General features: G+C 35.1%; 1 protein-coding gene across 1 annotated transcript in view; it reads left to right on the forward strand.

Moving 5' to 3' along the window:
• The window catches only part of Usp32 (ubiquitin specific peptidase 32), a 192,882-nt gene that overhangs the window by 55,449 nt on the left and 110,871 nt on the right, over window positions 1-26,562 (forward strand). The window contains exon 3 of the mRNA XM_047544723.1: window positions 15,641-15,746. Coding sequence (XP_047400679.1) covers window positions 15,641-15,746 — 106 coding nt within the window. The remainder of the gene's footprint in view (window positions 1-15,640; window positions 15,747-26,562) is intronic.

A 26,562-nucleotide genomic window follows, 5' to 3' on the forward strand; every position in this document is an offset into this window, starting at 1 on the left:
TATATAGTAAAGTTACCTTTTAATCCAAGTTACTCTGAAGGCTGATGTGGGAGGATTGCAAGTTCCAGGCCAACTTGGGGAACTCAGTGAAACTCTGTCTCAAAAAAAAAAAATTTACCTTTAAAAAAATTCATGAAATACTGTAATTCCAGCATTTTTAGGAGGCAGAGGCAAGAGGATTGCAAGTTTGAGGCTAGCCTCAGCAACTTAGTGAAACCCTGTCTCTAAATAAGAAATAAAAAGGGCTGGGTGGTAAAAAACATCACTAGGTTCAATCCCCCTTACCAAAAAACAAACAAAAATATATGCGTTAGGGCTAGGGTTGTGGCTCAGTGGTAGAGTGCTTGCCTAGCATGTGTGAGGCACTGGGTTTAAATCTCAGCACTACATGTAAATAAATAAATAAATAAATAAATAAATGTCCATTGACAACTAAAAGTATTAATATATATATGTATATATGTGATAAATATTTTAGTTATTTTACTTATTTATTTTTGATACCAGGGACTGAACCCAGGGGCACTTGATCACTGAGCCCCATCCTTAGCCGATTTTCTATTTTATTTTGAGACAGTCTCACTGAGTTGCTGGGGCTGGCCTCAAACTTGCAATCCTCCTGCCTTAGCTTCCCGAGTGGCTGGGATTACAGGCATATGCCACTGTGCCCAGCTAGTTATATTATTTCAATCAAATTGCAGTGCTCTTTTGTTTTTAATTGCCTTATAGTTTATGTTTTATAGCTCTTTGAACTATTTATTACTTGATTTAGAGGAAATAGGTAACATCTGTTCATGATATATCAATTAATATTTATAGAAGTATATTTAATGAAAAGTAAGTCTTCTCTGTCTCCTTTTTTTTTTTTTTTTTTTCTCTTGGTACTGGGTGTACCCGAGGGCCCTTCACAACTGATGTATATCCCAGCCTTTTTTATTTTTATTTTTTTTTTACATAGGATCTGACTTGCCCATGTTGGCCTTGAACTTGCAATCCTTCTTCCTCAGCTTCTCAAGTAGCTGGGATTAAAGGCATATGCCACCATGCCCAACCAAGTCTTTTCTTTTATCCCCATTACCTAGTATCCTTCCTCAGTAGCAACAAGTTACCTCTTTTGCAAATAAAACCTTTTATTTTATTTTTTGCAGTACTGGGGATTTAACCCAGGGGCACTTTACCACTGAGCTATGTCCCTAGCCTTTTTTATTTTTTATTTTGAGACAGGGTCTTGCCAAGTTGCTGAAGATGGTCTCAAATTTGGGCTCAGATTACAGTATTCTCCACCACACCTAGCAAAGCCTTTTAATTTTTATTTTTATCAGAGTGGTGTTTTTTATTTTTACCAGAGTGCACATAGTTTTCATATAATTAAAAAGAACTAATGGAAACAAGAATCCCTGTTCCAGTCTACTACAGTCTTTGCCTGGGTTCTAGAGGAGACTGCTTGAGCTATATCTCTAGCCTAGTAATAATCTATTCTTTAAAATTTTAAAAGAGTAGATCTTAAATGTTAAATGTTTAAATGTTTTAAAAGAGTAGGTCTTAAATGCAAAAAGATAATTGGGATATTATATTATTAGCTTGATTGTGTCAGTAATCTCACAATGTGTACTTATATCACAACATGAAATTATGCACCTTAAATACATTCAATTTTTGTCAACTATACCTTAATAAAGATGGTGACAAAATAATTCATTTGCTATTGTCCTTTGAGTAGTCTTAGTAAAGTCCATTTAGTAGATAAGCAGTTTCAAACCTAGAGAATTACTCTATATGTTAGAAAAGCATCTTATCCTGAAGTTCATGCTTTATAAGAGACCAAGAAGACTGATTATGAAAAGTTTATTCTCTTTACTATCATTATAATTTTATGAACTTTCCCCCAGGTTGTTGGTGCTTTTTAAAACTAAAACAACAAATCATGCAAGTTTAGTCTTCTGTATCCAAAATGATTGGGACCAGTAGCGTTTCAGGTTTGGGATTTTTTTTTTTTGGATTTTGGAATAGTTGCATAGATTTTACTAATTGCATCCCTAATCCAAAAATCTGATACCCTGAAACTTTTTGAGTGTACTCATCAGCTTTCCTTTTTAAATAGGAATATTGGATGAGTAATTGATTCTTAATGGCCTTTGTGATACTTAAAGTGTCAAAAGCTTAATGACACTTGAAGTATCAAAATCCATTTGACTGCCTTTCATAATACTGAGACAGATTTTTACATAGTTTGCATAGCTATATAGTTTGATTTTAATAGTGGCTATATCATCAAATGTTAAAAGGGCTATCTACCCAGGAGTAAACAGTTTCAAGACCTAAATTCACTAGATGTATCAAATCTTTTTTTCTTTTTGTTTGTTTTCATTTTTTGTGGGACAGTGGATTGAACCCAAAAGCCCTCTACTGCTAGCCACACCCCCAGCCCTTTTTATTTTATTTTGAGACAGGGTCTGGCTAAGTTCCCAAGACTGGCCTAAAACTTGTGGGCCTTCTGCCTCAGCCTTCTGAATAGTGAGGATTACAGGTGTGCACAATTCCACATATCTTTAATGGAAAGTAAGAAGATCTTTATAGGAATTGATAGTTGGGTACACCATTATGTCTATTCATTTATCCTTCCTCTTAACTTTGTTTTAATAAAAAAGACACATTTACATTATTTTCTGGTTGTATTTAGTATACAGAACCTATGCATTGGAGCCTGTGTTTTGGAAAAAGCAACTCAGAAGCTGATATTTGATGTGTTCTTATTACAGTACACTGGGCATAGAGTACTATGCCATTTGACTAATGCAAATCTGAAATAACAGATGCATTTAAAGAATCACAGACTTTGATTATTTTGGAAGTAATTTTGGTCATGAAACCTTTCAGGTGTACAAAAAGGGGAAAATATAACCTAGTACCCTACCCACCTTCTTGCTTAAGCAAGATATATTTATTTGTTTATTTTTTGGTAGGACTAGCGATTGAACCCACTAGCTATATCCCCTGCTCTTTTTATTTTGAGGCAGGGTCTTGCTAAGTTGTTGAGGCTGACCTTGAACTTTTGATCTTCCTGCCTCAATTTCCCCAGTCTCTGAAATTACAGGTGTGTGCCACTGGGCCCAGCATGAAATAAAATATTATAAATATATTTGAAGCCTGTGTATTTATCTCCACCAGCACCACAAATCATTATCCTTATTTTCTTAGTGTCATGTAGATGGTCATATTTTTGCTATGTATGTATTAGTTTCTGAAGAGTATATGCTGTTGTTTTACCTAATAACAATAATACTTGAGAGTTATATTGTGCTCACTATGTACCATCTGCTCTTCCAAGTGCTTCTTAAATATTAACTTTGTATAATCCTTTTAAAAAGTCCATATTGCACATAAGGAAATTGAGGAACAGAAGTTAAATAACTTGCCCAAAGTTACACACATAACTTAGGTTTAAACCTACATAACCAGTCTTCAGAGTCAGTGTTAATTATTAAGTGCTGTGCTACTCTGTGTGTTTTAAACATATGTAAATATTATAATATACATATTCATAAGTGTCTTTCTCCAGAAATTATATAAACTAACAACATTTTACAATTGAAGAAACTGGCCCAGAAAAGTGCTTGAGTTTTACATGTCTGAGGTCACTTAGCCTACTTTATAGCAAGACTTGATTTCATTTAGGTCAGTGATACAGAGTATCTTTTATTTTAAATGAACATATTACGTTAGTTATATTTAGCTTATAAGGATATGGAAAAGCATTCTTACCGAACTAGAAAATGGAAAAAACTCTGTCATGGATAGAAACTTGCATTTATTTAATAACTACAACATATTAGTGCTAATTTTTATATTTTATAGATGTCATTACCTTTTTCCTCATAAATGCCATTTCTGCTATCATTCTTATTTTACAGATGATAAAACTGAAGCTCAGAGCTGTTACCTTCAAAATCTCCATTTCCTACAAAACCCCACCAAAATGCAAGGAGATCCTTTAAAAAAAAAAACTCTGTACAAGTGAGCTTATTCTGAATGAACACCACCTTTGAGCTTTATTTGATTCTAAGTATGAAGATCTTATGTGACTTCTTGATATTTCTTCAGTTAGATTTGGAAGTAGCACCTAGGTTGATATAAGTACATGTCATTCTTTATTGAAGCACGCTGTTGCTAGGCATTATTTATTTGATGTGCTCTCTAGGAACTTAAAACCTAATTGTGAAGTGGTAATCCAAGTTGTAATTATATTATCACTTCATTACAGTCTATGTTACCAGACTCATTTATCATTTTAAATAGTTTATGATAAACATATACATAACAGTCACTACAGTTATTCTAAAACACTTTGCACTTTGTTTTGACTTCAAATCATCTTTTCTTTATTAAAAAAATATTTTTGGTTGTAGATTGACACAATACCTTTATTTTGTTTATCTTTATGTGGTGCTGAGGATCAAACCCAGTACCTTACGTGTGCTAGGTAAGTGCTTTACCACTGAGCTACAACCTCAGCCCTTGACTTCAAGTGATCTTGTTATAAATTTTCTTAGGTCTTGTGTGTGCATTTTCTTGAGAAGTTAACATTACGTAGCATAATATGACTCAAGGTTTGTCATGTCTGTTAAAAATAATCCTATCTGGGCTAGGGTGACAATCTATTTGCCATGTTATGCAGCCTTCACTACATTCTTGGTGTCAGGCAGGGGTGGATACTGGGGATTGAATCCAGGGTTGCTTACTATTGAGCTACATCCCCAGACCTTTCCATTATCTTGAGACAGGGTCTTTCTGAGTTCCCCAGGCTGGCCTCAAGCTTTGGATCCTCTTGCCTCAGCCTCCCAAGTAGCTGAGATTATAACTGTGTGTGCCACTTTGCTTGTCTACCACTATCTTCTAAAACTTTTCATCACCTGAAATAAAGTATCCATTAAGCAATAACAAAGTCTTCTAATCTCCATTGTTTAATCTCTGTAACCTCAAATCCACTTTCCGTCTTTATGAATTTACCTGTTCTAAATATTTCATGTAAGTGGAACCAATATTTGTTCTTTTGTGTCTGGCTTATTTCAATTAGCAAAATATTTTCAGTGTTCATCCATGTTGTAGCATATGTCAGAACTTCATTCCTTTTTATGGCTGATATCCCATTATAACTGATAACTTATTTTAGAAGTGGTCAATTTTTACTCATATTCTCTCTAACATTTCTCTTACAGTGTAAGAGAACAGTGTAAAGTTTTTGTATGTTGCTAAGTGTTGGGATATTATATATTGCTGTGGGTTAACTTGAAAAATATGTTAGGTTATCATGAATTCAGTGAAATTTTTGTTTCTTTGTTTCCATTCCATTTAAATTGGGGACATTTAAACAGTTCTGTAAATTCATCTGACCTATTTCTTAAGCCTCATTTTCCAACTTTAGAGGTAGGATTAGAGATGGAAGCCACTGGTGATTTCGTCACCATGATACTAAAGTATTTGCTTTCTCTTAGTCCCCCCTCCATTGGAAATCTCCTGCCTCTTAGAGAAATTATTCAGATGGTTTAAAGTGGAAAACTAGAACCTACACATGTAGGGATGTGAACTACTGAAAACTTCACTGAATTATTTTACTTTGCATTAATGCTTTACGTTCCTGAGTTTATATGAAAAATTCACACACAAATAAAAATGAAATAACTGCCAATACCTGATCTGTTCCATTTTTCCAGTTGTAACTTATACTTATTAGGTGTTTTTGTGACTCTTGGGCAGGGCTGGGGGGCAGGGAATCTAACATTCAGAATTACCAATGATAGGAAGAAGAGAAAAAGCAATATTTTTAGCATAAAATGTTTTCCATCATAGTAGATTCATAAATACATTCTATGTGTATGCATTGTGCTAGCTGAATGTCTTTTGACATAGTTGTTATGTATCTAACATAGTTAGCACACAGGTTGATGTCTTCAAAAAGGACAATCTCTGAGGCCTCTGAGGCCAATCTTCAAAGCACCAATAACTGTGCTCTGGAAACACAGATCTGTTTTGAAACCTTGAGCAATTTCTCATACCCGGTGCTGGAAGGAAAGTTTGGAAATCATCAGTTTACTGAACTTCTGAAAACATAATTTCAGAGAGTGCCATGGTACCAGATTGGTTTCTTCACCCCCTCAGTAGAGGATGCACTCTTGTGAGTGATTTTAGCGGCCTTTTGCTTTCTGAGAGTTTTGTCACCAATATATGGACAATCTTAAGGAGACCTCCTTCCTTATTGCCTATGTCCTTTAGGTGGAACTCAGTGAGCTAGAAGTGGTGCTTATGTTAAGAGAGTGATGATGGCTGCCAACATTCATTTTATTTTATAGCAGAATAATTTTCTATCATATATTATATATATTGTTATATATTATGTTATATATGTGTGTGTGTGTGTGTGTGTGTGTGTGTGTGTGTATTATGTTTTGTTCATCTGTTGAAGGGCACTTGGGTAGTTTCTACTTTTTGGCGATTGTAAAGACTACAGCTGTGAATATTGATATTAAGTTCTGTTTGAGTCTCTATTTTCAGTTCTTCTGGATATATACCCAGGAATGGAATTGTCAGGTCACATGATGAGTCTGTTTAACTTTTTCAAAAAAAACCCACCTGATTGTTTTCCACAACAGCCGTACCTTTTTTCATGCCTATCTGCAATGTATGAGGGATCCAGTTTTCTATATTCTTATTATTTATTTATTTATTGCTCTCCTAGTAGGTGGAACTTGTATCTCATAGTGCTTGTGGTTCGTATTTCCCTAATGACTTATGATTATGAGCATCATTTAAAAAATTTAAGTCATTTGTTTTTAAATTCGATCTTCATCTTGTTGGACATAGAATCCTAGGCTAGGTTCTTTTCTTCTTTTTTCCTTTTAGCCTCTAAGGGTGTTTTTTCCCCATTGTCTTTTGGCTTGCTTTGTTTCTGATTAGAAGTCAGTGATTAATTCTATTTTTGTTTTGTTATGTCCCTTTTTTCTCAGTGCTTTCAAAATTTTGTCTTATCACTGTTTTTTTAGGAATTTATGATGAACTTTTCTTTTTTTTATCTTGTTTGAGGTCCTTTGAGCATCTTGAACCTATGACTTATTCATCAGTTTGGTAGATAGATAGTTGACTATTATTTTTCAAATATATTTTTACTCCCTGCCTTTTACTTGGCCTCCAATTATGTGTATGTAAAAATGCTTGATGATTTTTCTCATTTTACTTGAGATTAGTTATTTTCTCTTTTTATTTTTCTGTCCCTAAAACCATTTCTAGCTCTTTTTCTTTCCTACACTTTAGATTAGATAATTCCTGCTACCCTTTCATCAAGTTCATTTATCTTTTATTTTTCAGTGAGCAGTGTTCTTTGAGGGCTATCCAGGAAACCTTTAATTTTAGATAATTGGTTTTTTTTTTTTTTCACTCTAAAATTTAGTTTGTTTTAAAAATATAATTTCCATTTCCATGTTCATAACTTTTATTTAAATTCTTTAGCAGGGGAATTTGCTTATTTATTTATTTATTTTATTTTTAGTTGTAGATGGACACAATAACTTTATTTTATTTATTTATTTTATGTGGTGCCGAGGATTGAGCCCAGTTCCTCACTCGTGCTAGGCAACTGCTCTACCACTGAGTCACAACTACAGCCTGGAATTTGCTCTTTATAGAAGTATTCCAGCCAATTAAAAAAAAAGCAAATGGTAGAACTGTAATCATCATTGATTTTTTTAACCTTTAATGAATTTATGAATATGTGAACTGATCATCATTGACTACTAATATCACAACAAGGTAAACATTTGTTATGTGTTGCTAGATGAAGCTACATAGCACCAACTGGGCAATATCTTTGCCAAAAAGCCTTATTTAAATTTGGTTAATTCTCTTAATTTACCTACTACTTCATAGAAATTTCAGAGGACAGAAGATGCACTCATCAAAATGCACACTTTGTGAAACTACACAGTTTCTTGGTTTCTTCAGCAAGTTGCAAAAAAAAAAAATTTACATGTAAAATTAGGAATAAGCTATATAGCAACTTAAACAAACAAGAAAGCATAGAGTAAGCCATATATGGTGGTGCATGCCTGTAATTGCAGTGACTCAGGAGGCTGAAGCAGGAGGATTCCAAGTTCAAAATGAGCCTTGACAACTTAGTGAAACCCTATCTCAAAATAAAAATTAAAAAGGGCTTGGGATGTAGCTCAATGATAGAGTGTACTTGAGTTCAGTCCACAGTACTGCCAAACAAACAAACAAACAACAACAACAACCCCCCCAAACTATAAAAGTTATTGATGAGACATTTCCAGAAAAAATTATTTCTTCATTAAGAAATGTAGCTCCTTCTAAATTTGCTGTGAGAAAATTGGATTTGATAGAATAATATTTCCAAGAAATAATAAAGAAAAATATTTTTATGGACAAAAACTGATGAATCTAATCTTCATTAAAAATTTAAAAGAAAAAATATTGATCCTCATGAAAATTATACAAAATGAAAATTTGAAATCATTAATTTGATTCTGTTGACTATTAATCAGTTAAAAAGGTACAATAGTTTCCTCAGAAAAAATATTTTCTGAAGCAAAAGTCATGAACTCATCAATGTTGATTTAATTCTTACTAATTAACAAAGTTGAAGTCAAGCTCTACCTTTTGGCCTCTACCCTGGGACAGCATTTCCCATACAGGGGTTGCTCCTCAGCCTATGTTCTGAAATAAGAAGATATGGCATGTTGCCTCAACAAATGTGTCATGGAATGTAACTAATGCTAAGGAAATTAAGCAATTTGCTTAGTACCACACAGTACTAGCTTCAAACTCAAGTCTTTTAGATTTCAAAAGTCATGTGATGTAAGGTAATATGCATCACTTTCTGCTTCCCCCAGGGAACAGTGGAATAACCCTGTACCCTTTTTGACCTCTTAATTATAAGGCAAGAAGTAGGTTTTGCATATTATAGTATAAATCTTTCTCATTGAAAATATAGACTGACTTCCCTCTTTTCTGAAGTAATCATATTATTTACTGAAATGACATCATTGTCAGAAAGGAGGCTAGTGAGATCATTAGCACCAGTTCTTTACCATCATTACCAGCATAAAATTTATACATTAGTGTAAAAGTAGGCCAAATCTGTCTGGATGTTCATGACTACCAAATATTTAAGAAAATACTTTTCCTTATTTAATTTTGAATAAACAAAATTATAAGAGGGGATTTAAGGGATTTTTAACAAATTGTAATAATAGTTACCATTTATTAAGTGCTTCTAAAAAATGGCATATCACAATATTCTTGTTATCCTGTGCATATACCCTCTCCTTAATCCTAAAATAATGTCAGTAGTAATGAACATGGCTCTTAAGCATAATGTGTTGTCAGTTAAACTTTTAAAATAGTTTTTTGGGGGTGAAAAAAATACATGTATTAGATGCATACTGATTTCTGGAATAGTAATAAAAGAGAGAATAAGTACATCATATAATTCAGGAAATATGCTTATTTTCTTTGGTCTCCTTTCCTCATCTACCAAACAAACTGGGTGATTTTTAACAGATTATTGCTGTTGTATTTTGGGAATGAAAGAGAGGTACCAACTAGTGTGTTACAACATTCTAACCAGATTTATTGCAGACAAAATATTATACATTCTACAAGTACTTAGAAAACTGAAAGTCATACCTTATCCCAAATTTCATTATTTTTACCCTCACTACTTTACTGTCTGTATTAAAGTCACTGAAATGGTCAAAAGTAAGGATACTAGATTATGAAGGTACAGGGGAGGGGGAGAGACACCAAAGACACATATTTATAAATTAATATTATGATCTAGTAAAACTTACTTATCTTTACCAGATTTTACCAAAATGGCATGTATTTTACTGGTGATGTCTTTCATGAAATTGTAGAGAAGTTAATTGGAAATGAACATACAGGTGGATGTACTGGCAAATGCCTATGATTCCAGCTATTCAAGAGACTGAGGCATAGGATTGCAAGTTTAGGGCCAGCCTGGGCAATATAGTGAAACCCTGTTTAAAAAACAAAACAAAACAAAACAAAACACATATATAATTGTACTGTAGAAATAGAGAACAGGTTGAGAGTTCAGTTTCAGGAACCTATCTTGCCTTGTTTTGAATCCTGACTTTGCACTCTTTTGATGTATGACTTTGGACAAGGACTGTAGTTTTCCCCAACCATAAAATGGGGACACTATTAGTGCTTTTCTCCTGGAGGCATTTTCAGCATTAATACTGCAAAAGCACTTATAAACATGACACAGAATAAGCATTTGAATGTTAGCTATTGTTTTTATTAGCATAAAAATAAGAATATTTTAATGGGTTTAATGTTAGATTTAAACATCAGCATGCTAAGATTAAGTATTTTCTTGCTGACTGGTAATATAAAGGTTGAGAGAGGGCTGGGTGTAGTGGTGTACACCTGAAATCCCAGCAGCTCTGGAGGCTGAAGGCAGAAGGATCACAAGTTTGAGGCTAGTCTCAGCGACTTAGGGAGACCCTGAGCAAGTTAATCAGACCCTGTTTCAAAAAAAATGGGCTGGGGATGTAGCTCAGTGAGTAAGTGCCCCAGAGTTCATTCCCTGGGACCAAAAATAAATACATAAGTAAATAAAATAAATAAATAAATAAATAAATAAGCAAGCAAATAAGTAAATAAATAAATAAATAAGAAAAATTAAGATAGATTGAATATTCCTTAAATGCTTGGGTCCAGAAGTGTTTCAAGATTTTTTTTTATATTTAATAAGATATCTTGGGGATACAACCCAAGGCTGTACACAAAATTCATTTATATTTCATATGCATCTTATACATACAGCCTGAAGGTAATTCTTTTCAGTTTCCAAATGGCTATTTTATCATATTGTTTAAACATTAAATTTATCCTCATTTGCAATCCAAAATAGTTACCTGAAGTCTGCTGTCCCTGTGTGTGTGCGTATGTATTTATTTTATTGGTTATTTGTCTTCTAAAATCTTTGGCATAATTTTTTGTGGGCATTCAGATTGCCACAATACACGTCAGGAGAGAGCTGCAGCCCAAGACATGTAAAAAAGGGGGAAAAAAGAAGGGAAAGACACTCTTTAGGTTTTGTTTTGTTGTTTTTTTGTTTTGTTTTGTTTTTTGTTTTTATTTTAGGGAAAACACTGATGAATGGTTAGAGCTCCTATCCTGATCTTTTCATCAAGGCACCTTTCCTAATAATATGGTTCAACTGTGAATGTAGAAGTTGGGGGAGGAGGGAGAAAAATAAAACTCTGGAGTTAGAGGATATAGAAAAATAAAAGTACAATTGTTACAAATAAAGAGTGCAGACTTCAAAGACAAAAAAGCCACAACCCAAACCAAAATTTAAATGCTTGAAATTGGTAATTTTATACAGTATTTTTAGTGTACTTGTGTTTTGCCTACAACCTGTCATATGAGGTCAGGTGGTGAATGTCCACACTCAAGAAGTTTCCAGTTTTGGAGTGTATTTGATTTTGGATTTTCAGGTGAGGGATGCTCAACCTGTCCTATGCATGAATTAGCATATTATATAATTTAATGGTGTATTAAACAGCATTTATGTATAGTATACAACAGTATAATTCTGGTTCCTTTCTTCCATCTTGTTTTACTGTTGTCATGTGTTTTACATATACTGTAAACACACATTGTGGTTCCATTGCTTTAGACAACCAGTTATCTTTCAAAGCATTTAAAAATTAGAAAAATTAATCTTATACTTACCTTCTTCATGACATTTCCAATAACCTTATTTTTTTTATGTAGGTATATATATCTGTAGCATCATATATCCTTCAGTCTGAGTACTTTATCTTTTTATGTAATAACAATTTTAGTGGTAAGGATTTCTGTCTTGTTTCCCTGAGAACGTGTACTTTTTCTCCCTTCTTTCCTTTCTGTTGTGCTGGGAATTGAACCAGGGCCTCACAGATGCTAGGCAAGTACTCCACTACTGAGCTACATCCCAGCCCTTTCCTTTCTTTTTGACCAGTGTATTCACCAGGTGTAGCATCTGTGTTGAATTTTTATCATTTTTCATGGTCTAAACATGTCACTTTGACTCGTTTATATAGCTTTTGATGAGAAATCTGCCATGAATCTTTTTCTCAATAAAGTTTTTTTTTTTTTTCTCCTTACTGCTTCAAAGATTTTATCTTTGGTTTTGAGTAATTTGATTATGATTTGTCTAGCTGACTTCAGGGGCTAAATGTGTGATTTTCTTGCTTATTTCTGAGCTGTTTCTATGTGATTTTTGCGTCTTTATTAGATTTATAAAGTTGTCAACCTTTATTTCTTCATATATTTCTTCTACCCAATTCTCTTTCTTCTATAGAATTTTAATTACATGCATGTTACATCCATAGTGTCCCATAGCTCTTCGATTTTCTGCCTCTCGCATACTTTATCCCCTTTGTGTTACATTTTGCATAATCTCTTTCTTGTTGAGTTTGCTTTTGAGCCATTTTTGAACTTTGTTACTATGTTTTTCTTCTCGCTTCTTTGTGTGACTTAAAATTTGTTTTTGCATCCCACAATAAAGACTAAGCTAAATAGTATTTATGTCTTTAGCATGGGAAATTCAATCAATCTAGTCTGCATTTGAACTGTGTTGGTCTTGTTGTTGCTATGGTTACCTTCCATTACAGACTTAAAATTCCAGTCTAGGAATTGTTTTTAAATTTTTTTTTATAGTTGTTGATGGACCTTTATTTTATTTATTTATATGCAGTGCTCAGAATTGAACCCAGTGCCTCACACATGCTAGGCAAGTGCTCTGTCACTGAGCCACTGCCCCAGCCCAAGGGATACTTTTTTTTTTTTTTTTTTTTTAAAGGTTTGGGGGCTCCTTGGCAAAGAACTTTTCCAATATCTTCTTAACTCTTGACTTCTCATCTTCTTAGTGTTACTTGTACCCCAGAAAGAGGGTTTGTCTACACTCTTCCCTCCTCTTGTTATTTGTTCTTAGTGTTTGCCAGCACAATGGTAGAAGTAGGGGGCACTGGGTAGGGAGACATTCTCTCCTTGTTGTATTTCTGTCTCAGATTTAGGCAAATTCATGTCCCTGGCATTATTATGTTTTCCTCTTCCAACCCCAAGGATGAAAGGTTTCCTGTTACCTACTTCTAAACTGCTTCCAACTGGGGGAATAGTTATTCAACAAAATACTTATTTTGCTTTTTTATTATTAGTTTTTTGGAGGTCCAATCTTATTTATTTGTACTCTTAAAAATTTTTATTTTTGGTTGGACTCAAATAGAAGCTCTCAGAGAAGACAGCCTGCATCTCTTGGTGATCTGTTCTTGGCATTATTCTTTGACTTCTTTCATTCTCTTGACCAAAAGTTTGACATATCCTTCTTAGTATGCTGTTTCTTGAGAGCAATACACCAGTGCTTGTGTTGCAGGACATATGGAGTAACAAGACGCTGAATCTTCTGTGTTTTGTTTGGGTTTCTTTCCTTCCTTATTTAGGGATTTTCTGACAACATGTTGACAGACATCATTATATTTACAGAGATTGAAAAGTTTGCAGATTCTACTAGCTCTTTGGGTCCCAAGCAAGAAAGCTCAGTGGTATCCATAAGTACTGGAATAGCTTCTCTCCTTTTTTTTTTTTTTTTTTTTTTTTACAATAACCAAGTTGAGCACTTTCAGATTGGCATCCATGATGCAACTCCAAACAGATTTGCACTTTTTCTCTCCAATACCCTGTGGTCTATAACAGAAATGCCCCTTACTCTGAAGCAAGTGAACAGTGCCATGGCTTAAGACACCCTTCTTCATGGGGGAAACCTTATTTGTCATTCCCATCACTGATTCGGACTATATAACCCTTCCATTCTTCACCTAGAGCATCAGCAACAACTTCTGTTACTATATGCTTCTCATAAAAAGTATAAAAGTTAGCATTCATTGTCTACTTCAATGAGTTTCTGACAGCCAGTGACTGGGAAGGAGATATTTAGCTTCATCTTGGTGCAGCAGATCGCCTACAAAGTGCCAGGAAAAAGAGCTGTTTTGTTCTTTAATATCTGTATGTGTGGTAGACTGCTCCTTGGTCCTGGGTTCAATCCCCAGTACCACCAAAAAAACCTGTCTACATATATATGTATATAAATGCATCTACATATATATGTAGTATTTATATATTTTAAAATAAACATAGTGATATTTTGTATTTAGATATATTTTGGTGGTACTTGGGATTGGAAAAAAGATGACACACACACATGCATTCAGGAATTGAACCCAGAACCAAGGAGCTCTCTAACACTGAGCTACATCCCCAGCCCTTTTTTCTATTCTTTATTTTGATACAGGCTTTCTCTAGGTTGCTCAGGCTGGCCTTGAACTTGTGATCCTCCTGCCTCAGTCTCCCCAATAGCTGTGATTACATGTGTTCCCCTCTGTGCCAGCTGTTGTCTTTTTCTGATCTATAGCCATCCCCTTGACTAGTTTTTGCTAGGTTGAGCTATCAGGGCCATTAGAAATAAAAAGTTTTTGACATAAGCTGTCAGGCTCTTTTAAAACATATTTATAAATATGTGAACATGTATTTTCAGTTTTCATATTGATCATTTAAGTTTTATTAAATTGCTTCTTTTAAAATTTTCTTTTTTTTTTTTTTAATTGCTTGTTTTTTAACTTTTTTTTTTTTTGTACTGGGAATTGAACCCAGGGAAGCTTTACCACCAAACTACATCCCCAGCCCTTTTTGTCTTTTATTTTGAAACTGGGTCTCACTAAGTTGCTGAGGCTGGTCTTGAACTTGAGATCCTCCTGCCTCAACCTCCTGAGTCATTGGAATTGCAGACATGTGCCACCACACTTGGCCCTTGAATTGTGCTTTAACCATGCATTTTTACTGACAAAAATTCTACATGGCAAATACTAGCAACTCAACAAAGAATTGTTAAATGACCAAATGACTATATAGTGAGTACTGATACTGTACTTGTTTCTATACATACTTTTTCTTCATTTCTGATTGCTGAGTAACTCATTTCTGAGACTATAAAGAAAATGTCTTGCTGGGTGTGGTGGCACACACGCATAATTCCTACTTGGGATGCTGAGGCAGGAGGATCACAAGTTCAAGACCAGCCTCAGCAACTTACAGAGACACTGTCTCAAAATAAAGACTAGAAAGAGCTGGGGATACAGTTCAGTGGTAGGGTGTGCCTCAGTCTTGAGTTTTATCCCTGGAACTACCAACAAAAAAAGGTCTTTTTTAGTTTCTTTGTATTTCTGAACACTGAATTAGAGAATGTCTTTCTTTCTAATCAAAACAATGTAAGTTTTACCAAGGTTGAAGGAAGTTCTTTAATTGAACAAAATCTTTATCACATTATTGCAGCTATCAAAGGCAGACCTTTTATCTTCTTGGACTTTGACAGGTACTCCAGAAGGAAAGAATAAATATTCAGCTGTATGAACAAGTTGCAACAGAGGGAGAAACTTAACATTATTTCACTAAATTTATCAGAACCTTTGAGATGGAGAAAAGATTTGTTAAAGGTGATAACCACCTCAGATTTCTTAGTAACTAAAACATCCCTAAAGTTCGTGTTATCATTTTCTTCTAGGTGATTTACTGTTCTTTTGGTGGAACATCCAAAGGGCTGCACTTCAATAACTTAATAGTTGGACTTGTCCTCCTTACAAGAGGCAAAGATGAAGAGAAAGCAAAATGTAAGTACTCTGGTTATCTCAATATGATAATAATCACACACATGTGCACAGTAATTTACCTCAGAATTCTGATGATAGGCAAAAGATTTAAAATATTTCTTCAAATATTATGTCAGTAACCACTAACCACTTAGAAAATTCTGAACATAATTAGTCATTAGAGAAATGTAAACTAGAACCAAAAAGAGATATTACATCATACCTATTAGAGTGGCTAAAATAAAAAAAAGATAAAAATGAATGTTGACAAGGTTGTGGAAAAATTGTAACCCTTATATTTTGCTGATGGCATTGTAAATATTGTAGCCACCTTAGAAACCAGTTTAGCAATTACCAAGTGACCCAGAAATTCTACTTTTAAGCATGTACCCAAGAAAATGTAACATGTGATCTCAAAAAATACAAAAACACATCCGTGTTCATAGTAGCACAGTTCATTATGATTATAAGATCAAAACAATCCTAATATCCATCAACTCATGAATGGATAAATAAGACGTTATTTCTATGAAATGTAATGTTAATCTTGTTCCCCAACCCCATCATGCGGGGCTGGGAATTCGAACCCTTGTCCTTCCGCATGCCAGGCCAGCACCCTCCGAGATAGTCTATATTGTCAGCACAATGTTAATCTTCAATAAAATGAAATAAACCTCTGATTCATGCTATGGCATGGATGAACCTTAAAACATTTGCTGAGTAATAAATGCTAGTCATAATAGGCCACATATTATGATCTCATTTATATTAAATTTTGAGGTTAGACAAATCTGTAGTGGTAGAATATAGTATATTAGAGATTGCCAGGGACTTGGAGGATGAGGCAATGGAGAATGGGCTGCTGCTGGGTAACAGTAATGGAAAATATTTAATGGAAAATATTCTGGAATTAATGGTGATTTTTGTACAAACTTGCGAATATAGTAAAAACCATTGTATATTTTAAAAAGGTGAATTTCGTAGGCTGTGAGTTATGTATTTATAAAGCTGCGATTTTAAAAAATTCTAATGATATAGCATAGTCTATTCCCTGCTTACTTCATGAACCAAAAGTGCCCTTAATAATGTCTTATACTTAATAATTAAAAGTTCACTTAATACTTCTTGGTAAAAGGTTTAATTATTTTTAACTTCAGGAATTAATTTTATTAGATGAATTATCTAAGCTCAAAAGGGGTTAGTACCTCATCTGTTACCTTTAAATTCTACTGAGAAGGGAAATGCTATGATGAGATGGCATCATTTATACTCACCCCCAAATATGAAAGGGATATAATCTTAATTGATCATTGTTTATGTATATTTCTTAGAGTATGGATTTATTTACTTATTTTTGAATTTTATTCATTGAATTATTTATAAAGTCTTCTGTACACTCTTCCTTTTCTTTGGCTACCCCAGAGACAAATCTGCTTACTAAAAGCATTGAAAGCAATGTAAATTTCATTGAAGATTTCCCTGGAGAAGTATAGAAAGTTGTTTATATGATAGAGAGTGTAACATTTTCCTCCAAAAATTCTTAAGTTTTTATCCTTGGTCACTGGATACTGGAGTTCTTTCTTATTCCTCCCTTTTTAATTCTGCCTTCCTACTTCCTGTCTCCCAAATTTCAAGTGTTGATATCCTAACCCCCAGTGTAATGGTATGAGGAGTAGAGCCTTTGGGAGGTGATCAGGTCATGAAGGTAATCTCAGTGCCTCATTCATTGAATGAGATTAAGTGCCATTACAAAAGAGGCCTCTTTCAGCCTCCACTGTGCAAGGATACAACGAGAAGATGACGTCTGTGAACCAGGAAGTAGTTTCTCACCAAACACTGACTCTTTTTTTTTTAATTTTTTTTTTTATTTTTACAGACTTCATTTTGATTCATTGTACACAAATGGGGTACATATTTTAGTTTCTATGTTCGTGCATGATTTACTGACTCTTTGATCTAGAACTCTTTAGCCTCGACCTGTGAGAATTAAATACTTGTTGTTTGTAAACCATCCAGTTTATGGTAGTTCGTTATAGCAACTCAGACTATGATAGTGCCCTTAGCCTGATTCTTCTAAATCTCTTATTATCCTTTCTCTTATTTCTGAATCTAGGTTGTTCTTTTCGATTTTGTTCTCAAAAACCAGTTTTATTGAGGTATAATTGACATATGACAAAATACACTTAAATAAAATACACATTTTTATATGTTTTGGCACACATATATACCCACTGATTATTTTACCGTAATCAAGGTAATGAACAGATCAGTTAACTTGATTTTATGTATTTGAACATAACTATGATCCTCCTTCTCCCTTCGCTCCAACCCATGACATGGATCATGCATTCCTTCTCCCAATATAGAGATAAGCCAGGCATAATGGAGTACACCTGTAGTCCCAGCGATTTGGGAGCCTTAGACAGTGGATCACAAGTTCAAGGCCAGTCTCAGCAACTTGGCAAGACCCTGTCTCAAAATAATAAAGGACAGGATGTGTAGTTCAGTGGTAGAGTATTCATGGGTTCAATCCTCAGTACCCCCAAAACAGATAAACAACAACAAAAACCCAATACACTTGCAAACTGTCTCCAGGCAGCAGTAATCATGTAAAAATTTTGAACCAGGTGTGGTGGCACACCTATAATCCCAGCTACTTGAGAAACTGCGGGCAGGAGAATTAGAAGTTCAAGTCTAGCTTGGCCAACTTAGGGGAGACCTTATCTCAGAATTTCAGCGGGGAGGGGGTGGGGGAGGCTGAGGCTATAGCTCAGTGATTGAGTGCCCCTGGCTTCAGTCCCCAGTACTGCATCAATCAACGATCAGTTTTTTTTTTCTTTTTTTTAATTAGTTGTTAGTGGATCTTTATTTTATTTATTTATTTATATGTGGTGAGACTCGAACCCAGTGCCTCACACATGCCAGGCAAGTGCTCTACCACTGAGCCACAACCCCAGCGTCAACAATCAGTTTTAAAGATAAAAATTTGCACACCTATAATCCCAGAGGCTCCAGAGGCTGAGACGGGAGGATCAAGAGTTCAAAATCAGTCTCAGCAACAGTGAGGTGCTAAGCAACTCAGTGAGACCCTGTCTCTAAATGAAATACAAAATAGGGCTGGGGATGTGGCTCAGTGGTCAAGTGCCCCTGAGTTCAATCCCTCGTCCCCCCCCACCCCCCCAAAAAAAATTAAAATAAAAAAAAAATTTGAAGGTCATAAGCATGAATATATTTGTTTTTATTTTTTTGTTGCTGGGAACTCAACCCAGGACCTCATGCATGCTAATAAACACATGTACCATTGAACTACTCCCCAGCTCACATAAACATACATTTTAAAAGTTTCTCCATTTTTATTATATGATCGAGTAGTTTTCTAGGCCTGCCTTGTTTTCTTTGTATCATTTTTTCTTTTTTCTTTTTAGACATACATGACAGTACAATATATCTTGACTAACTCCCAGTTCTTTTGGTTATACATGATGTGTAGTTATACTGGTCATGTGTTCATACGTGAACTTAGGAAAGTTATGTCCAGTTCATTCTACTGCCTTTCTTATTCCCATCCTCTCTCCCTTCTCTTCATTCCTCTTTGTCTAATCCAATGAACTTCATTTTTTCCATTCGCCTTTCTAGAGCTGCCTTACAACAAAGCACCACAGGCTTAAGACAACAGATATTTATTATCTCATAGTTCTGATGGCTATAAGTCTAAAACTGAAGTGTCAGCTGGACCATCTGTGCTCCTCTGAAACCTATAGGAGAAAATCCTTTTTTCTTGCCTATGTCAGTCTTTGTTGTAGTCCTTGGCTACAGCATTCCAATCTCTGCCTCTCTCATCACATGACTTTCTTCCCTTTGTGTCTGTCTTTTCTTCCTATTATAAAGACACCAGTCATATAAGATTGAGTCCCACCCTACCAACCTCATCTGCAAAGACCTATTTCCAATTAAACTTTACATTCACAGTTACAATCTCCCCTGTGTGTTTTTGTGCCTTCAAACAACTGTAGACCAAAAATAGGTGGGAAAAAATTGCATCTGTATTAAACGTGTACAAACCTTTTCTTATCATTTCTTGTCTCTCTTTCTATGTATACTTGATGTATATGTTGTATTAGGTATTATAAGTAATCTAGAGATAATTTAAAGTATAGGGGACATGATATGCAGAGGTCATATATAAGTACTGTATCATTTTTAAGGGACTTGAATGAATTTCGGTATCCTTTGGGGTTCGTGGAACCAGTTCCATATGGATACAAAGGGGCAACTGTATATAAGATTAGGACTTTAGGATCTTTTACAAGAGACAGTTCAATCCTAACAGCAATGTTTCAATCATGTATATAATATATACTTCTACCCAGTTTTATAAGATCTTAATACTATTATCCCAGATTTTGGTTTTTAAAGAATAGAGTATTAGACTAAGATGAGGCTTTCTTAGTATTCCTGAATGGTTTCATTCCTGCCTTACAGAGAGATTATCACTCTCATGAATTTTGTGATCATTCTTTGTGCATGTTCTTATATTTTATGTTTGTATATCCTTATCTTCCACTGGTCCATAGGTCTTAAATTTTTAAATCAATAGGTTATTTTATAGTTTACTTTTTCTCTGAATATTTAAAAATACTTATCCATCGTGAAGCACTTAGTTTATCTCTTTTTGTATACTTACATATCTCAGCTTACTTTTAAAAAATGTTTTCTGTAGTTGTAGATGGACAGAATGCTTTATTTTATTTGTTTATGTGGTGCTAAGGATTGAACCCAGTGCTTCATATGTGCTAGGCAAGTGCTCTGCCACTGAGCTACAGCCCCAGCTCTCAGCTTACTTTTTTTTTTTTAATTTATTTTTATTGTATGGGATACATGTTGTTTCTGTTTGTACATGGAGTAACAGCATACCATTTGCGTAATCATACATTGACATAGGGTAATGATGTTTGATTCATTCTGTTATTTTTTCCTTACCCCTCACCCCTCCCATCCCTCTTTTCCCTTTATACAGTCCTTCCTTCCTCCATTCTTGCCCCCCTCACACCCCCCATTATGTGTCATCATCCGCTTATCAGTGAGATCATTCGTCTTTTGAATTTTTGAGATTGGCTTATCTCACTTAACATGATATTCTCCAGTTTCATCCATTTGCCTGCAAATGCCATAATTTTATTATTCTTTATGGCTGAGTAATATTCCATTGTATATATATATATATACCACAGTTTCTTTATCCATTCATCAATTGAAGGACATCTAGGTTGGTTCCACAATCTGGCTATTGTGAACTGAGCAGCTATGAACACTGATGTGGCTGTATCTCTGTAGTATGCTGATTTTAAGTCCTTTGGGTATAGGCCAAGGAGTGGGATAGCTGGGTCAAATGGTGGTTCCATTCCAAGTTTTCTGAGGAATCTCCACACTGCTTTCCAGAGTGGCTGCACTAATTTGCAGCACCACCAACAATGTATGAGTGTACCATTTTCCCCCACATCCTCTCCAACACCTATTGTTGCTTGTATTCTTGATAATTGCCATTCTAATTGGGGTGAGATGGAATCTTAGTGTAGTTTTGATTTGCATTTCTCTTATTACTAAAGATGGTGAACATTTTTTCATATGTCTGTTGATTGCTTGTAGATCTTCTTCTGTGAAGTGTCTGCTCATATCCTTAGCCCATTTGTTGATTGGGTTATTTGCATTCTTGGTGTAGAGTTATTTGAGTTCTTTATATATTCTGGAAATCGGTGCTCTATCTGAAGTATGAGTGGCAAAGATATTCTCCCACTCTGTAGGCTCTCTCTTCGCATTGCTGATAGTTTCCTTTGCTGAGAGAAAGCTATTTAGTTTGAATGTATCCCAGTTACTGATTCTTGCTTTTATTTCTTGTGCTATGGGAGTCCTGTTAAGGAAGTCTGATCCTAAGCCAACATGTTGAAGATTTGGACCTACTTTTTCTTCTATAAGATGAAGGGTCTCTGGTCTGATTCCGAGGTTCTTGATCCATTGTGAGTTGATTTTTGTGCAGGGTGAGAGATAGGGGTTTAGTTTCATTCTGTTGCATGTGGATTTCCAGTTTTCCCAGCACCATTTGTTGAAGAGGCTATCTTTTCTCCATTGCATATTTTTGGCCCCTTTGTCTAGAATTAGAAAATTGTATTTATTTGGGTTTGTGTCCGTGTTCTCTATTCTGTACCATTGATCTACCTGTCTGTTTTGGTGCCAATACCATGCCATTTTTGTTGTTATTGCTTTGTAGTATAGTTGAAGTTCTGGTATTGCGATACCCCGTTTCATTCTTCCTGCTAAGGATTGCTTTAGCTATTCTGGGTTTCTTATTCTTCCAGATGAATTTCATGATTGCTTGCTCTATTTCTGTAAGGTACATCATTGGGATTTTAATTGGAATTGCATTGAATCTGTATAGCACTTTTGGTAGTATGGCCATTTTGACAATATTAATTCTTCCTATCCAAGAACATGGGAGATCTTTCAATCTTCTAAGGTCTTCCTCAATTTCTTTCTTCAGTGTTTTGTAGTTTTCATTGTAGAGATCTTTTACCTCTTTGGTTAGATTAATTCCCAAGTATTTTATTTTTTTTGAGGCTATTGCAATTGGAATTAATTTCCTCATTTCCCTTTCAGCTGTTTTGTCACTTGCGTATAAAAATGCTTTAGATTTATGCATGTTGATTTTATAGCCTGCTATTTTGCTGAATTCATTGATGAGGTCTAGAAGTTTTCTGGAGGAGGTTTTTCGATCCTCTAAATATAGAATCATGTCATCAGCAAATAGTGACAGCTTAAGTTCCTCTTTTCCTATTCATATCCCTTTAATTTCTTTAGTCTGCCTAATTGCTCTGGCTAGAGTTTCGAGGACAGTGTTGAACAGAAGTGGTGAAAGAGGACATCCCTGTCTTGTTCCCGTTTTTAAAGGGAATGGTTTCAGTTTTTCTCCATTAAGAATGATGTTGAGGGCTCGGGATATAGCTCAGTTGGTAGAGTGCCTGCCTCGCAAGCACAAGACCCTGGGTTCAATCCCCAGCACTGCAAAAAAAAAAAAAGAATGATGTTGACCATGGGCTTAGCATAAATAGCCTTTACAATGTTCAGGTATGTTCCTACTATCCCTATTTTTTCTAGTGTTTTGAGCATAAAGGGGTGCTGTATTTTGTCGAACGCTTTTTCTGTGTCAATTGAAATAACCATATGATTCTTATCCTCAAGTCTATTGACATGATGGATTACGTTTATTGATTTATGGATATTAAACCATCCTTGCATTCCAGGGATGAATCCCACTTGATTGTGGTGCACGATTTTCTTAATACGTTTTTGGATACAGTTTGCCAATATTTTGTTAAGGATCTTTGCATCTATATTCATCAAGGATATTGGTCTAAAATTGTCTTTGCCTGGATTGGGTACGAGGGTGATATTAGCTTCATGGAATGAGTTCAGTAGGGTACCCTCCTTTTCTATTTCCTGGAATACTTTGAGAACTATTGGAATGAGTTCTTCTTTGAAGGTCTTGTAGAACCTAGGCTGAGAATCCGTCTGGTCCTGGGCTTTGCTTGGATGGTAGATTTTCAATGTCTTCTTCTATTTCATTGCTTGTTATTCCTCTGTTTAAATTGCATATGTCCTCCTGGTTCAGTTTGGGAAGAATATATGTCTCTAGAAATTTGTCAGTGTCTTCGGTAGTTTCTATTTTGTTGGAATACAGATTTTCAAAGTAGCTTCTCACTATGTTCTGTATCTCAGTGGTGTCTGTTGTGATGTTTCCTTTTTCAGCATGAATTTTAGTAAATTGAGTCTTCTCTCTCCTTCTCTTTGTTAGTGTGGCTAAGGGTTTGTCTATTTTGTTTACTTTCTCAAAGAACCAACTTTTTGTTTTGTCAATTTTTTGAATTGTTTCTTTTGTTTCAGTTTCATTGATTTTAGCTCTGATTTTAATTATTTCCTGTCTTCTACTACTTTTGCTGTTATTCTGTTCTTCTTTTTCTAGGACTTTGAGCTGTAATGTTAGGTCATTTAGTTGTTGACTTTTCATTCTTTTCTGGAATGTGCTCCATGCAATGAATTTTCCTCTTAGTACCGCTTTCATAGTGTCCCAGAGATTTTGATATGTTGTATTCTGGTTCTCATTGACCTCTAAGAAGTTTTTTATCTCCTCCCTGATGTTTTTTGTTATCCATGTTTCGTTCAATAGCATATTATTTAGTCTCCAGGTGTTGGAGTAATTTCTGTTTTTTATTTTGTCATTGATTTCTACTCTAATTCCATTATGATCTGATAGAACACAAGTCAGTATCTCTATTTTTTTGCATTTCCTAAGGGCTGCTTTGTGGCATAACATATGGTCTATTTTTGAGAAGTTTCCATGTGCTGCTGAGAAGAAAGTGAATCCGCTCCTTGATGGATGGAATATTCTATATATGTCTATTAAGTCTAGGTTATTGATTGTGTTATTGAGTTCTATGGTTTCTTTGGTTGGTTTTTGTTTGGAAGATCTATCTAGTGGTGACAGCAGTGCATTAAAGTCACCCAGAATTATTGTGTTGTGGTCTATGTGATTCCTGAAATTGAGAAGGATTTGTTTGATGTACATGGATGCACCATTGTTTGGGGCATAAATATTTACTATCATTATGTCTTCCTGATTTATGGTTCCCTTAAGCAGTATGAAATGTCCTTCTTTATCTCTTCTAACTTTGGCTTGAAGTCCCCTTTATCTGATATAAGGATGGAAACCCCCGCTTTTGTACTGAATCCATGTGCGTGGTAGGTTTTTTCCCATCCTTTCACCTTTAGTCTGTGGATGTCTTTTTCTATAAGATGAGTCTCCTGCAGGCAGCATGTTGTTGGGTCTTTCTTTTTAATCCATTCTGCCAGTCTATGTCTTTTGATTCATGAGTTTAGGCCATTAACGTTCAGGGTTATTATTGAGATATGATTTGTATTCCCAGTCATTTAGCTTATTTTTGGTTTTTAAGTTGGCTTGGTTTCTCCTTTGAGTGGATTTTTCTCTAAGGTAGTTCCTCCCTTTGCTGACCTCCATTGTTGTTTTTCATTTCCTCCTCATGGAATATTTTGTTGAGAACATTCTGTAGCGCAGGCTTTCTATTTGTAAATTATTTTAACGTTTGTTTATCATGGAAGGATTTTATTTCATCTTCAAATCTGAAGGTTAGTTTTGCTTGGTTGGCAACCATGTTCTTTCAGAGCTTGAAATACATTGTTCCAGGCCCTTCTAGCTTTTAGAGTCTGGGTTGAGAAGTTGGCTGCTATCTGTATTGGTCTCCCCCTATATGTAATCTGATGCTTTTCTCTCGCAGCCTTCAAAATCCTATCTTTATTTTGAATGTTAGGAATTTTCATTATAATGTGCCTTGGTGTGGATCTGTTGTGATTTTGTGCATTTGGTGTTCTGTAAGCCTCTTGTATTTGATTTTCTATTTCATTCTTCAGATTTCGGAAATTTTCTGATATTAGTTCATTGAATAGGTTGTTCATTCCTTTGGTTTGTGTCTGTGTGCCTTCCTTAATCCCAACAATTCTTAAATTTGGTCTTTTCATGATGTCCCATAATTCTTAGAGATTCTGTTCATGATTTCTTACCATCTTCTCTATTTGGGCAACTTTATTTTCAAAATTAAATATTTTGTCTTCCTTGTCTGAGGTTCTGTCTTCCAAGTGGTCTAGTCTTTTGTTGATGCTTTACATTGAGTTTTTTATTTGGTTTATTGTTTCTTTCATTTCAAGGATTTCCGTTTGGTTTTTTTTTGAGAATCTCTATCTCTTTGTTGAAATGCTCTTTTGCTTCCTGCAGTTGCTCTTTGAACTGCTTATTGGTATCATCATTCATTGCCTGCATTTGCTCTCTTATCTCATCCTTTGCTTTGCGAATCATCTTAATCATGTACAATCTGAAGTTCTTTTCTGACATTTCTTCTAACATACTGTCATTGGATTCTATTAATACAGAATCTAGATTTGTTTGGATCATTTTCTTCCCTTGTTTTTTCATGTTGTTCATGTATCTTCCCCTCTAGCAGTGCAGATCTGGGGTTTTACAGATTTCCCCCTATAGGCTTATAGTGGCCCTATAGGTTTCCAAAACCCTTTCTTTAAGGGGAGATCAATATTAGCAGTGCCCAATTCAGACAGTATGCAATCCTAGACTAAATAGCTCCTATGAGGACAATAACAAAATTGTCATAATAAACAGAATGAGTTCAAATATTATCTTCAATAAAACAAACAAATTTGCAGTAAGGTCTGCAGTTTCAAATGGAGGACAAAGAGAATCAGAGGGATGTAGAATGTGGCTCTTAATGGGATTAGAAAAGAATATACAGAAGTTCTAGATAATAGAAAGGGTGAGAGTGTAATCAAAAGAAATTGGATGTTAGCATGCAAAAAAGGGAGAAAGAGACTCTGAGGGAACAGGTAAACAAAAGGAAAAGAGAGCAAGAAAAGTAAAGAAATAAAAACTTAAATTTTTACAATAAGGAGAAAAAAGGAAATCTACAGTATAACAGTCATATAGTAATGAAACCTCCCAGTCTTCAGTAGCCTGATGCATGAGAGGTACCTGACAATGAGCTTCAAGCCTCCAGCAGGTGTCTCAGGATGGGATTTGCCCCACCTAAAGATGGGAGCTATGGCTTCCAGGATTATCCAAGATGGCTGCTCTGGCTTCAAAGCAAATGGGGAACTGCAGCTCAGGGTGTGACCGTGGTCAGCAGGAGGTCCTGAAGACGGGATGTGATTGGTCAGGCAAGGGTCCTGGAGGTCAGGTGTGTTTGGTGTGGTTGCGTTATCCTGG

This window comes from Sciurus carolinensis, chromosome 3 (assembly GCF_902686445.1).
Source record: "Sciurus carolinensis chromosome 3, mSciCar1.2, whole genome shotgun sequence".
Taxonomy (NCBI): Eukaryota; Metazoa; Chordata; class Mammalia; order Rodentia; family Sciuridae; genus Sciurus; species Sciurus carolinensis.